Source organism: Eleutherodactylus coqui, chromosome 1, assembly GCF_035609145.1.
Source record: "Eleutherodactylus coqui strain aEleCoq1 chromosome 1, aEleCoq1.hap1, whole genome shotgun sequence".
In the NCBI taxonomy this organism is placed as follows: Eukaryota; Metazoa; Chordata; class Amphibia; order Anura; family Eleutherodactylidae; genus Eleutherodactylus; species Eleutherodactylus coqui.
Window position 1 is genome coordinate 356,453,935 of NC_089837.1, and position 13,567 is coordinate 356,467,501.

A 13,567-nucleotide genomic window follows, 5' to 3' on the forward strand; every position below is an offset into this window, starting at 1 on the left:
GTTTTGTTAAAAATTGGAAAAGGAGTTTTTTAAACTTTTAATTTTTTTTTTACTCTTTTTACTACTTTTTTTTAACAGTAGTGATTGCCATAGGCACGACTTAATATGCAAAAAAAACATGGCAGGCCTTCACAAGTTGGGCTATTTGGTAGACAAAGAATAAGTTGGTGAGATCGGATATTGGTCCCCTACAAAGATAGGAAATTTTTCAAGTTGAATCTGTTTTTGCTGTAATAACATCTTAAGAGGCGACAGTTTTATTCATCCATACAGCATCCATGGTTGCTACTGAGGTACACTTGTGCTTCTAGTTATGTAATTTACATGATTTGCCTTGTGGTTCAATTTAGCTTGGCAAAACCCCTATATAAATATGTTCATGGATAGTGAAATATAAAAGCATTATCTGTACAAAGTCAATTGATCACTCAATGAATCAATTGATATTTAGTGTCATTGATCATGCACCTGAGTTGAGGAAAAGAGGAGATAAATTAAGGCTGTTGAAGAAGAAAGAAGGTGGATCTATGCTCTTGACTGTCTTTTTTCTAAAGTGCTTAATCTGAATGATAAGGTCTTGCCTTACATCTAGACTTGATCAATATGGTGACCATGGACATTGACTAATTGTAAGAGTTGTTTAGGCTGGTTTCACACGACCGGAATTGAATGGCAGATTCTGCGATTATCGTCCATGCAGACAATCCACAATAACGTTGAAAGGAATGTAGTTTTAAAGTTTCCTCCACACCTGGGCATACTAAGGACATCCATAGTGTCCTTTACGAAAGATGAAAAGGCCACAACATATGGACGCAACACTCAATCTACATAAATGCTTGGATTTTGCATGAGATTTCCAATACCTGAAACAATAGTCTTTTAGTTAGGATATAAGTATTAGGTCCTTTTGCTGCCCCAACAGCTTTTTTACCCCCTGCCCTGCCTGGATGGATCCCCTGGGATGTAGAATGGCATTCAACTTTATTTGTTTATTGTAGTATTTAGAGGCAGAGCTATCCGTACATCAGAGGTTTCAGACATCGGTGGGTGTGTCTTAGCAATAGCAAATTGACACTGGGTGGAGCCAGGATGTAATGCAAGATGACATCATGCAGGAAGTACTTGAGCAAGTGCCATGAGATCTACTTCCACTGTACACTCCTTTGGGCAGTGCAGAAGCTAATTAGCTGACATAGAAGGTGGGGGGGGCATAAAGTCTTGTGACCTATTATGCAGACGGCCATCCTTTCCACCGCTTCCTATAGAGTACTCTATATTAATATTTCAGCCAGAGTAATACAGTAGCAAGTACCCAGAAGCCTGACTGAGGGACTTCTTCTTTGAATGACTTCAATGAGGAAAGTGTATTTTTGAGAGTCAAAGTCACCTGGGACTCCTTTGCCCATTTTTTACATTAAAAAAAACATATCTGGTATTGCAGCATTTGTAATTGGACAATGTATTAAAGTAATGCACTATTTATTCTGCTGGGTGAACACTGTAAGAAAAAATACACAATACTAGAATTGTACCCCAAACAATGATAACCACTATCAAGTAAAAGATTGAGCTCAACACTTCTATGAGCATTCTCCCATGTGCTATGGAGTCCTATTATTAACCATAGCTATGTGGGTTGTCTTTATATGTGTTTTGTCTTTTTGGCGAGTTATTTTAATGTATAACCATTAAAAGTTATATTTTAACAGTGACCTTATTTCTGCGATTCCCAATTAGGATCCACAAAGGGAGTATACTGGAAGAGTATATACTATGAGTAGGGGGAAGAGATACTACTGTGTCTGGAGAGAATTATAGAGTATTTTGAGTGTGTGGCAATAGAGAAATCCCAAAAATCCAACCTCGGTTGTTTTTCTTGCAATCTGCAGGTTGCACCATGATCCCATTGACCTTGAGGAGAGCGTGAGGCCGCAGGGCTACATAATGATGTTTCACTGTACAAGCCTTGTCGTGGCTAATGTCGCTGTGTAGTCCTAGCCTGAAGCTTTTCCCCTCCCAAATAAAACTGAATCCGCCCCGCCTAGTTCTCTATTCATAGAATGGAAACAGATGGTAAACTATACCCTGTGGTGCATGATCCCAGTCAGTCAGTGTCGGTCACACTTGACAGAAAATGCTCTAGATCTGGCTATAGATGTGAGCTGGCATAGAATTCCGCTATAATTTTTACCACTTTCTGGCCTAAATTATAGCAAATTTGCCAGGTCATGGGAGGTCACACCCCTCCTACTAGGTCCTACCCACTATTCAGAACCGCGGTAAGTGCAACAAAAAATGGAAAAAATATCAATACAAGTACCAATAGGTATTACTGTACCTTGACGCCACCGGAAGCTAGGGGTTTGACAGGAGGAACGCCCCTCTCACAAACCCAGCTACCGATAGGGTGAAGGCACAAAGGTCTGAGCTGCACACTGCACATTGCTTAATGGCTGCCCAGCAGCCTTAGCCTCACGGTTACTTCGGTTCTTAACCTTACATTATGAGCTGTCAATGCTGGCATGTAACTGTTGTTACATGGCAGCATTTACATGTTATAATGTAAGGCTAAAAAGCGAACTAACTGTGAGGCTAAGGCTGCAAGGCAGCCATTAAGCAATGTGTAGGCTGCAGCAATCACTGTAAGCGGACTGCCCGTTCCCGGCTCCCGCCTCACTGCTGCATCCCAGCAGCTAGCTTTTGAAGCATCTGTGCTGGCTGACTGGTGCTCCGCTGCTCACCCTGATGTTGGCGCTGGGTGCGCTTGTGGTTCGCCTCCATCGGAACAGCCTGCTGCCCAGCGCCTCAATGTTCCCTCATGGCCGCTCAGCGCTGCCAATGAGGGCAGCCAGCGCTTGTGTAAGCTGGGTCCCGCCTCTCACATCTCGTTCCAGGCAGTTCCTCGGTGGTGATGAGCGCTCACCGCTTCTAAGGCACCGGGGCTCCGAAGCTGCCCTCACATTTCTTCCGGGCAGCGCCTCTTGGTGCTAATGAGCTCTCACTGCTCCTAAGGCATCGGGGCTCCACAGCTGCCAATCGTTAGTGCCTTCCAGGACCTACACGATGCGCACATGTCCAGCCAACCATGTTCAGGGGGCGCTACCCCCATGTGTATCTTGACTCCACCATGACTTCCTGGTGGCGTCAAGATACACTAATAGTGTACCAATAGGAGCACACAGCTCCAACAGAATGCCAGGCTTTCTCTAGCAGGCAATAAAAACAAAAGCTTCAAAAAGGAATAAAATTGCAAATGTTCGTGTAAAACCAAAATTTGCAGCTTATTTTTTTTAACCAAAATTCTTCCACAGATGCCTAACAAATTCCTCCCATTTTATGAGGCTCTTAAAAAAAAAGTCTCATAAATTTTACAAAACCTTTTATACACACGTGCAGTTTTGGATTGGGGCTTTTTTTCCCTACAGTGAAGCCTACGGGAAAATGCCAGAAAAAATAATCCAAACCTAAAGCATGCGGTGTTTGCATATAGGAAACATATCAGAAGAGAACACCAAACAGAGGGGCACATTTCTAAAAGGTTTTACGCCCCTTTCCGGCATTAAAAAAAGTCACAATTTTTGCGCAAATAGTTATTTGCATAGAAATTTGTTACTTCTCCTCTTTTTCCAAAAAGTGGGAGGGGCATGGCCGCCCTGGACCAACACTTTTACGTACAATATACGCCAGAATTATCAATTATACCAGAAATGTAGTCCAGGTCAGACCTGGCATACACTTCTGAGAAGGCGCACGAAGGAGACAGGTTGCGCTCAATACATGAAGAAGCATGCGTCTGGCATACGTAGCCTGGCATCGGAGATGCTGAGTTTAGTAAATTTCCCCCAATGTTTGTACAGCAGTTCCTGCTGATGTGTTGGTGCTATATACAGTAAGCAGCAAAAAAAAATAGAATTTTAAACAGCATAAAGTTATTACGCTATAACTGCTAAAATGTTGACAGAAAACCAGATTAACCCTTCACCCTTTGTACAAAGGTCATATAAAAATAAAGAAAACATTTGCGTCTGTTTATCCGAGAGTTCAATTCATTTCAGACAGAAAAGACCCTTTATTAAACTTTGTCTAAAAAATGGAAATATTTTTCACAGCACCGCAGAGGGTGTTTTGGGTCACACATACTCCATAAGAGGCTCTGCAAAATCTGTTTTCCCCCAGAAATAATGCGTTTATAGTGATGTATCTAACATATACAGTGCATACAACCTAACTGCCCCTTGGTTCTATAATTAAAAACATAAATTAATTGAAAAACTAAATATTTTAATTAAAACACTGCTGAAACAGATGGAAGCAACTATGTGGAGTTTTTACTTTTCCACTTTTTTTTATGATTTAAAACTAGATTACAATAAATGTGAAGATAATTGTTCTATAACATGCAGTTACGGGGAGTTTATCTCTCCAATGCATCTAAAGTGAAAAATTAAGCACATTTACATGTAGTCCTGAGTTAAAATCTCCAACCGTTTTGTGTATGCAGTCTACAAACAACCCCAGTGTAGTCCTGTATTCATCCTATTTAGGTTATCAAGAAGTAGAGGATACATGGAAGAGAGAACGACTGCAGGATCAGCATACCAAAAAAGTCACAAATTATGGTAAACAATGTGTGTAAGACTTTGCGACTTTTTGCTGTTTTGTGCTTCTCTTTGAACTTTTTAAATGTAACAAGAAATTTGAGCAGGGTTTGTTGGAAGAGTTGGGGCCTCCATGGACTAACAAATTTACTATAACTTGCTGAAAATTATTGTGCAAATCGACGCCAGCTTGCAGCTGGTATTAATTTAATTTTCTCTTTTTAGGTACTGTATTAGGAGGTTGTCTTGTAATCAATGATTTTTCATGAATGTGTGAAACTGTTGCAATGTTCATGTACACACCAGCAGACAGCCTTTAAATTCATTGTGGCCTAACAGTAGAGAACGGAAGCAAGATCATTCTCAATTATGACCTCCCTTGAGATTGGCAGAGCGGGCACCACTGAGATCTGGAGCTGAATGAGAACCTTGCACAGTCAGAGGGTGAGGTAACGCCTGGACTCCTAAGCCTTTCCTGGGCCCATCTGAGGTTTTATTGGCAATGATAGAGGATCATCAAGGGCACATTTGTTAGTCTTCGGCTATTGAACCCCAGTCGATGCAAAGTACACTGCGTGGTCATTATAGAAGTTTGTCTAACTTCCCTGTTGTTGTACTGCTGGTTCAGTTGGTTCACTGTGGCACATCATTGCTGAGATACCCGACGTGCCATCCAAAGCTCGGCACTAGGATTTAGCACATTTGGCCTGCCACTGTGTGATCTTCTGTCAGATATCTGTCCATGATTCAACCAGTCTATGTATACTCTTCCTACTCTGGTTTGGGAACAGCCAAAAAGTGCAACTGTTTCAGAAATCCGGACACCAACAATCTGCCCGCGGTTAAAGTCACTCAAGTCATCCTGTTTACTTTTGATTGTCAAATGTTGCCTTTTCCTGCACAGATGAGAGGTCTGCACATTATCTGAAAGCAGATCATGATACAGCCATCACGTGGTACTGTGTTACCGATCCCAAGATGTCACGCACCAATTGCTCCTAATGGAGTGATCATTCAGTATATTTCATACCATAAGTGGAAGCAGTTTTATTTTTGTACCTTAATTTACAGCATTCTCAACAACTAAGAGTACAAATGTGTGAATAAAGTCTAAAGTCCCAATTAAGGACTTAAGGATCATCTAGATGGGACGAATGTCGGGCAAATAATGCCCAACACTTGTCCCACAAGTACACGCTCACGTGCTTTTGCACAGGAGCGAGTATCGTTGCTTCACAGCGGGGCAGCTGCAAGAGATTTCTCTCCTCGTGCTCCCCCACCCCTCTGCATTCACTTAACATAGTGGCCGTTCAGTACTGAAGGGCTGCTATTTACACTGAATGATCATTGTTCAGAATTTTATTTTTGTTCCTTAATTTACAGCATTCCCAACAACTAAGACTACAATTGTGTAAATAAAGTCTAAAGTCCCAATTAAGGACTTAAGGCTCATCTAGATGGGACGAATGTCAGGCAAATGATGCCCAACACTTGTCGCGCAAGTACACGCTTACGTGCTTTTGCACAGGAGCGAGTATCGTTGCTTCACAGCGGGGCAGCTGCAAGAGATTTGTCTCCTCGCGCTCCCCCACCCCTCTGCATTCACTTAACATAGCGGCGGTTCAGTACTGAACGGCTGCTATTTACACTGAATGATCATTGTTCAGAATTTTATGCAGCTTAAAATCCTTAACGATAATCGTTAAGTAAATAGAGAGGGGCGGGGGAGAGCGAGGAGAGAAATTTCCTGCAGCTGCCCAGCTGTGAAGCAACAATACTCAATCTTCATCCTGTCTAAATGGGCCTTTATTCACATGGGCTATTTTGACATCCATAGGCTGTCCATAACTGAAAATGATCATCCATGCAAGCCAAAGAAAGGAGTGCAGGTGGAAAACATTCATGTGCACTCCATTTTTAACTGATCACTGTTAAGCAATGTTGGAAAAAATTGGGCCACCTTCTGATTTTTTGAATATGAAAAGGAAAACGGTTGTCTCACAAAAGTAACAAGTGCACACATGCAATATATACAGATGGAACATGGGTATACACTTTAAAATCAGTCAGTTTCTGAAAAAGCCCTAAAATGCAGGTCTGAACTGGCCCTTACTATGATATATACTCTCACTACATACATGCACTCATATACACAACCTGGTCAAAGGTTTTAGAACACATCATTTTTTCCAGTTTTTATTGATGTTTAAACAGTTTAAGGTTTTATACGTACTTTGAATTGAAAGCATAGGATAAATAAGATGAATAAAAATAATTGAATAACTTGTTCACCTAATTAAGTCTAGATTTTTGATTCTTCCAAGTATCCACCTCTAGCTGATACAATCAAGACATTCGTTCTAGAATTGAATTCAGATATCGCTCAGAAATTTCTCCCTAATATTCTTGCAGAAATTCCCACAAATGTGCTGCACTTGTAGTTTGCTTTGCTTTCACCCTTCTGTCCAGACTCTAGTTCATCCCAAATAAGCTCAATGAGTTTAAATTTGAAGACTGTGCAGGTTATTCCATTCTTTGAAGCCTACCGCCTTCTTCTTGTTTTCTTAAGTAATTCTGACATAACCTAGAAGTACTTCTAAGGGCTTAAACAGACGAGTGTATGCGTAAATACATTCCCCACAACGGAGAATGTTTGCACATGAACTAGGTTTTGAGATGGCAATACTCTGGCTGATATGCGTGTGCTAGCGTATAGTACTGTAGTATTTGTGCTCGAAATGCCAGTTCACGCGTTACTCCCTTTCCGTGGAATACAATGGCTATTTAAAGCCAAATTAGGGCCAACTGTCTTTTTTACCTCCGCATTTCACTCAGAGTAACTGTCTCCTCCTCCTTTTTTTAAGCTGTCATACACTTCTATGGCAGCTTTGTGCGTAACACTGGGAAATATAAGGCAAGGCCTATGTTTTCTCACACACAGGATTTGTGCTTGAGAAACACACTTGTGAGAACAAATCCATTGAAATCAATGTTTTTGCTTCGTCATGTTTTACAGGTGTGAATTTTACATGCACAAAAACCTTCGCAAACACGTTCGTCTGTTTAAGCCCTAAGGGTTGTAATTATCTGTCTTTTTTGGTTAATTGCCTTTTTCTTGCCATTATCATAGTGATGTGCTCTGTCCTGAAGGGTAAAACTGTCACAATTCTGCTCCAGATGGTGAGGTAATGTACCCTGTTCCAACACTGGTAATATACAATCAGAGGGTTTGAAAGTAATCTACAAAAGTTGAGACACCTGTAGGAATAGTTTGCAGCCAATTTCCAACCATAATTTGCTTTCTGTGCTGCAGAGCAGCTGTCCTTGATGTGTTCCCTGAAAAAAAACCCTTTGGTTAAAATCATAAATTCAGACTAATGTTGTGTTTCAGGTTAAAATTTCATATTATTTTCATGTTTTTAACTTACTTTTGAACCTTTGAACCATTTAACGTTATTTGTTGGACTTCAATTTTGTTAATGTCAAAATTACTGGAAAAGGTGAGGTGTTCTATAACATTTGACTGGTAGTATATACATGCTGACACTCGCTACATATATTCACACATACATATACACATATACATACATATATTAACATGTTCACTATATACATATTTACTTACACATTAACAATAACTTTATGTATCTTGCATTACTTCAAGGAAATACTAGTTGCAGGCAGTGTGTGGGGGGGTTGGGGACGAGTAATTATGAATCTGTGTCTTGGTTATTACCTATATGTCTACAGCAGACAATTTTGATCTGGAGGGTGGCAATTTTAGATGTCAGCAGTGTGTATAGCCATTAAACAACAACATTAAAGCCGGTACTAAGGTGATCACAGATCGTAGTCTGTGTCCTACTAGTGACATATATTTGTACTGTGATATTATGTACTGGATACAGCATGGGGACAAATACTGCAATTTCTGCTCATTGGCCAAGTATACTGCTAATAGCTGCCAAACTGTGGTCCCAGTTTTTTAATTAATCTCGGCACGGCCTGACCGGTCACTATGATAGTGCCGTGCTGGGATCTGGTTGATACTTTGGGACATGGGCAGGCTTTCTGGGATAGCAGAAAACCTGAAATCTAGGATTGTCATGCTAGAGGTTTGCTACACAGCCTTTGTTTGGGTTCAGTTATCATGAATATACATATGATTGGCAGAGACATATTTCAGATTCTTCAACCATTATCAGATACTTTAGTCGTACATGGGAATACTGTTAGGCAAATTACCTGGAAACTGGAGTAACATAATTGCCAGGAAAAACTCCTGATCCCCCGGTGCGGAGGGATGTGCCTTTAAACCAACCATCTTGGCATTTTTCTGTGACTCTGTACATCTCTCCTTTCCGCAGTTCCAGCTCATCATTCTTTTGTGGCTTGTAGGCATACAGGGCTAAATACCTGCAGAAAGAAAATAACATCAATTCAATATCGGAATTCACACAAAATGTAGTGCTTTGAAAAAAATGCATTGTAATTCATATTGCTTAATGTATATCATGTTTACATGGTCTTAGTCAATGGACTCTGACAAAGGAGAAGGGAAAAACTTCCATTAAAGTGGTCTTCTGAGATTCACAAAAGGTTCCTAAGAGCGGGCAATGGGCAATCATTGGTCTTAGCAGCCATGAGTGACTATGGTTCTGTTAATTGATTCTGGTACCTGGTTTGGAAATATCACCTGCAACATATCATTGGTTGCTACTGATGATTACTCCAGGGATATAACCTGGTGATTCCCTGTACAAAGCCTATACCCCCATAACAAGTGTTTTAAAGAGACTGCCTAGTTAAGAAAACCCATTTAAATATATATATATATATATATATATATATATATATATACATACCTCATTAGGGAGTTCAGAGTGACTACAGGTAATCCCCTGTTCAAGATCAATGGCCCCTCTAAGCATCTGTAGTTACCGATCAGGAAAGTTATCTTGATACAACCCCTTTAAGAGGAGAGCTCAGGGAGTCTGCATAGGAACAGAATTTGTTCTCCGTAAGGCCGATGGCACATGAATGGGTTTGCATTGTGGAATCTGCACGGCAAATACCATTCGCTACATGCTAAGTAAAAGGCAAATGAGTAATGGGGGTTACAAATAAATTACCTGAAAGCGTTGCCGAATACGTTGGTGCTATACAAATAACAAGTCCCAGTACCAGACATTCATTTACAATCAATCTGGTTTTAATCTGCACTCAATTTCAGGGTTCTTTCCCACCTAAGCGGTTTTACATGAGCCCGTTCAAATGCTGTTGCCACCGAGCCGCCTCCTCTTTCCTTCCCTTAGGCTGTTTGCAATGGGAGTGGGTGGGATGGGGTGGGGCTAAGCAACCATCCCTCCCTGCTCTTTGCCAGCAATGGGAGGAGGTGGAGCTTAGCTCCGCCCCTCACCATAGCAAACAGCCAGAGAGCAGGAGAGAAGGGGGCGTGACTGCTAAACTCCCACCACCCTTCTCTGCTCACTGTCATAGCAGCTGACGTATTCCGGCACAAAGATAATTCCAGGATGATCTTTGCTGCCCGGCGCTTTATTTGCCAGTCGGGCACTTTTACGCCTGTGTAATCTGATGCATTGGAATCCAATGCATCGGATGGTAGTGTATATCGTCCGTCCGTGAAAATGGCTCGTGTGAATAAGCCCTTAGGACCACACTGATATGCACAAGGTATAGCTGGGGCCACCTGAGGTGGCTACAAAATCTGAACACACCCTCAAATTAAGCTACATATTCTTAATTGGATCAAGGTCCAGATATAAACTTAGCATTTAAAAAAAAATTGATTTGATTCATTGAGTTCATCTTGCTAGGAAAAATCTTCCAATTTCTGTTATATTTCTGTTATTTATGTTTATGTATGTGGAAAACAAAGGGGACGTGAATCTTGTTATCCACCCCTATAAGCGATACACACAAGTGTATTCCATTTATGTGTCTGTAATACAGGTGAGTGTCTCGGCCTGAAAACGGGTCTCCTGAGCTGAACTCCGAGCATCATATATATCCTGTCTGTCATACGGACAAGTTTCCCGGCCTGACAGCGAATCTCCTGACCCGAGCTCTGAGAATCATAGAAATCTATGATGCTCAGAGTCTGAGTCAGAAGACGCACGGTCAGGCCGGGGCACTGGTCTGCATTACAGATGTATAGCAGCCTAATTTCTAGTCCATTTCACCTGCATTCACCTTTCCTGATTCTTCTGCGGGCTGCAGCAGGTTTACTTTCAGAATTTCACAGTATTGATTTTACTGCCTACTTTTACAAGCCATCCAGGGCTCAGTGCATAGAAGCACTCAAACAGCATGATGCTATCACCGCTAGCTTCATGGTAGGAATGATGTAGTTTTGGTTTTGTGCAACGTTTAGCTTGCAGTGAATAAAGCATTGTAGTTTTATTTTATTTTTTTTGCTTTTTTTATCACCTACATTGCTGTATATTGCCCAATTTTGATATCATCAGATCATATAATTTTCACCACTTGACTTCACTATGCCATATGTTTTATTGAAAACTGTAGCTGAGATGTTATGAGACTAGCTTTCTGCTTGCTGCTTTCCCATAAAGACGCAATTTGTAATGTAAACGCACAACTATTAAGGCACTTTTACACTGCAATATTTTGGTTCAGTATTTGTAAGCCAAAACCAAGCAATGGAACTTGCAGTGAAAATGCATAATGGAAAGATCTGCTCGTTTTTTTGTTAATTGGAGTCACTCTTTGGTTTGGCTTACAAATACTGATGCAAAATACTAATCAGAATACTGTTGTGCGAAAATGGTCTTATATGCATAATCTCTCCCATGACAACCGCAAAAGCTTCTGAGTGAGCTCAGAATAGGCATCCCCTCCTTGCACAATGCAACTTTTCTCCCTAAGGCCGATGGCATATGAATGAATTTGCATTGCGGAATCAGCTCGGCAAATACCATTTGTCACATGCTATGTAAAAGGGCTTGTTCCTACACACTTGCGGAATCGAATTGCGATTTCTGTAACTGGAGGAAAATACATTTGAAAAAAAATCTGTACTGCACCTGTCCCTACGGTGAGCCTTCTGGACTAACTGAAGTACAAAAAATAAGAGCACGTGCAAACTGGGATGAGGCCAGATTCTGCTATAGGCTTCCACAGGCGGAATCCGACCGTTCGTGTGCCACCGGCCTGCGAGAAATCAAATAATCTTGTAGATATGGTACCTTTTAATAGCTAACAAAAAGACAGGATGTTATAGCGAGCTTTCGAGCCTCAAAGTTATAGTCATAGAAGAATTTGTGAGTACAAGTTTATAACCATCTTTGACACTCTCAAGAGAGGCATTAACATCTCAAGAGGCTTCATGCAGCATTGGAGAATATGAGCAATCTTTAGCAGAGATAACACACAGGCCTGATGACCCCCTAACACCAATTTACAGACCATAAAACATATATATGCTTCTTCAGATCTATTCAATTAAGCCTGAGGAAGGTTTGAAAGCTCGCTATAACATCATGTATTTTTGTTAGCCATTAAAAGGTATCATATCTGCAAGATTACTCGGTTTCTCTTACTGAGAACAATCACATTTTGCTCTACTGGCTAACAAGGTACCAAACTTTTGTCCTCCTTGTACAATCGCCCTCATTTTGAGGATGGCCTGCTCTAGGTAGATTTGCAGTTGATCTATTCTTTTTCATTCTTTTGCCTCATTTACACTATAATGGCTTCAAACTGCATGACTGCATACAAGGAATCTCCAAGACACTAAAGCCAGCTGTCTGTGTCAGTGATCATTTGATGGGTAACAGGTGAGTAGTTCTGCATTTTATGGTCTTGTATTTAATACAGGTTTACAGTACTAGTAGGATGCGACGTTTGCTGCATTGCAGTTATGGTTTGGTTCTCTGCAGCCCAATTACCCCCCAGTGTGAATGTACCCGGAAAATGTAGAACACTCTGCACAGATTAATTTTATCTTTGACGTTAAATATTCTTTTTTTCATAATTATTAACAAAAAGCCAATGTTGTTACACAATGAAAAATGATAAAGTCTGGGGAGGAGAAATCCTTTTTATAGGCAATCTATGTTTATTTATGTCATCATTCTGTCATGCTGCATTATTGTAGAGGGGTTAAATGAATTAAAGAAGACAATGGAGTTGATTATATACAGTATCTCAGCCCTGTGTCCTTTTTTGCTGTTGCTTATTCCAACTTAAGTACCCTCATCCATTTTTCACACATGAGCAGTCTTATTAGATACCATTCATTTTCTTTACTATCTCATACTGCCATCTTAATTATGTTACTATCCTACACCATAGTATAATGAAATCCTTCACGTTAGTTCTCTCCTGTGTGAATAGATGCTGATAACAAGTCACACATGTTCCAGTACATAAAAGAAGAAAGCTCTGCTATTTCTCACTATTATAACCCTAGTGTTCCAACTGCAGCATTAAAGATAGCAAATATTACATTGTTTCATTTTACAAAGACTATAACAACAAAAGGTGTGATTATAGAAAAACAAATCATCAAAAATATATTTCATACGTTCCTGAAGGCCCATTTTCCTTATTGAAGTATCCTAAAACAGCAATATCTGCAGAAAGGAATGCATACACTGTGTATAGTGATAGGGAAAAACTGTGAAAATTAATTTATGGTTATAATAAAAGAAGTGTTGGTCATAGTAATGGCACTGCCCACCTTTGGACGACCTATTTTTCAAATGTTCCTGGCACTCCACCAACTAAGGCCCTTCGCCACCCAATCATTATCATGCATAGGTTAGCAGGCACCAAGACAAGCGACTGCTTGTGAGTCACATGGCAATATATTCCATTGAGTCCAGACCATTATCTGACTAATATCAAACTTTATATGTTAAATGGTTATAGACAGAGCCAAATGGAAGGATGACTATAGTCAGCAGGAGGTTGCAGAAAGTATC

The 13,567-nt window shown here is 40.5% G+C and overlaps 1 protein-coding gene across 4 annotated transcripts in view; it reads right to left on the reverse strand.

The window, feature by feature from the left end:
• Positions 1–13,567, reverse strand: part of SH3RF3 (SH3 domain containing ring finger 3) — a 405,318-nt gene that overhangs the window by 44,263 nt on the left and 347,488 nt on the right. For all 4 annotated transcript variants that reach the window (XM_066577431.1, XM_066577438.1, XM_066577455.1 and 1 more), the window contains one exon: positions 8,847–9,017. In XM_066577431.1, the coding sequence (XP_066433528.1) occupies positions 8,847–9,017 (171 nt within the window). The remainder of the gene's footprint in view (positions 1–8,846; positions 9,018–13,567) is intronic.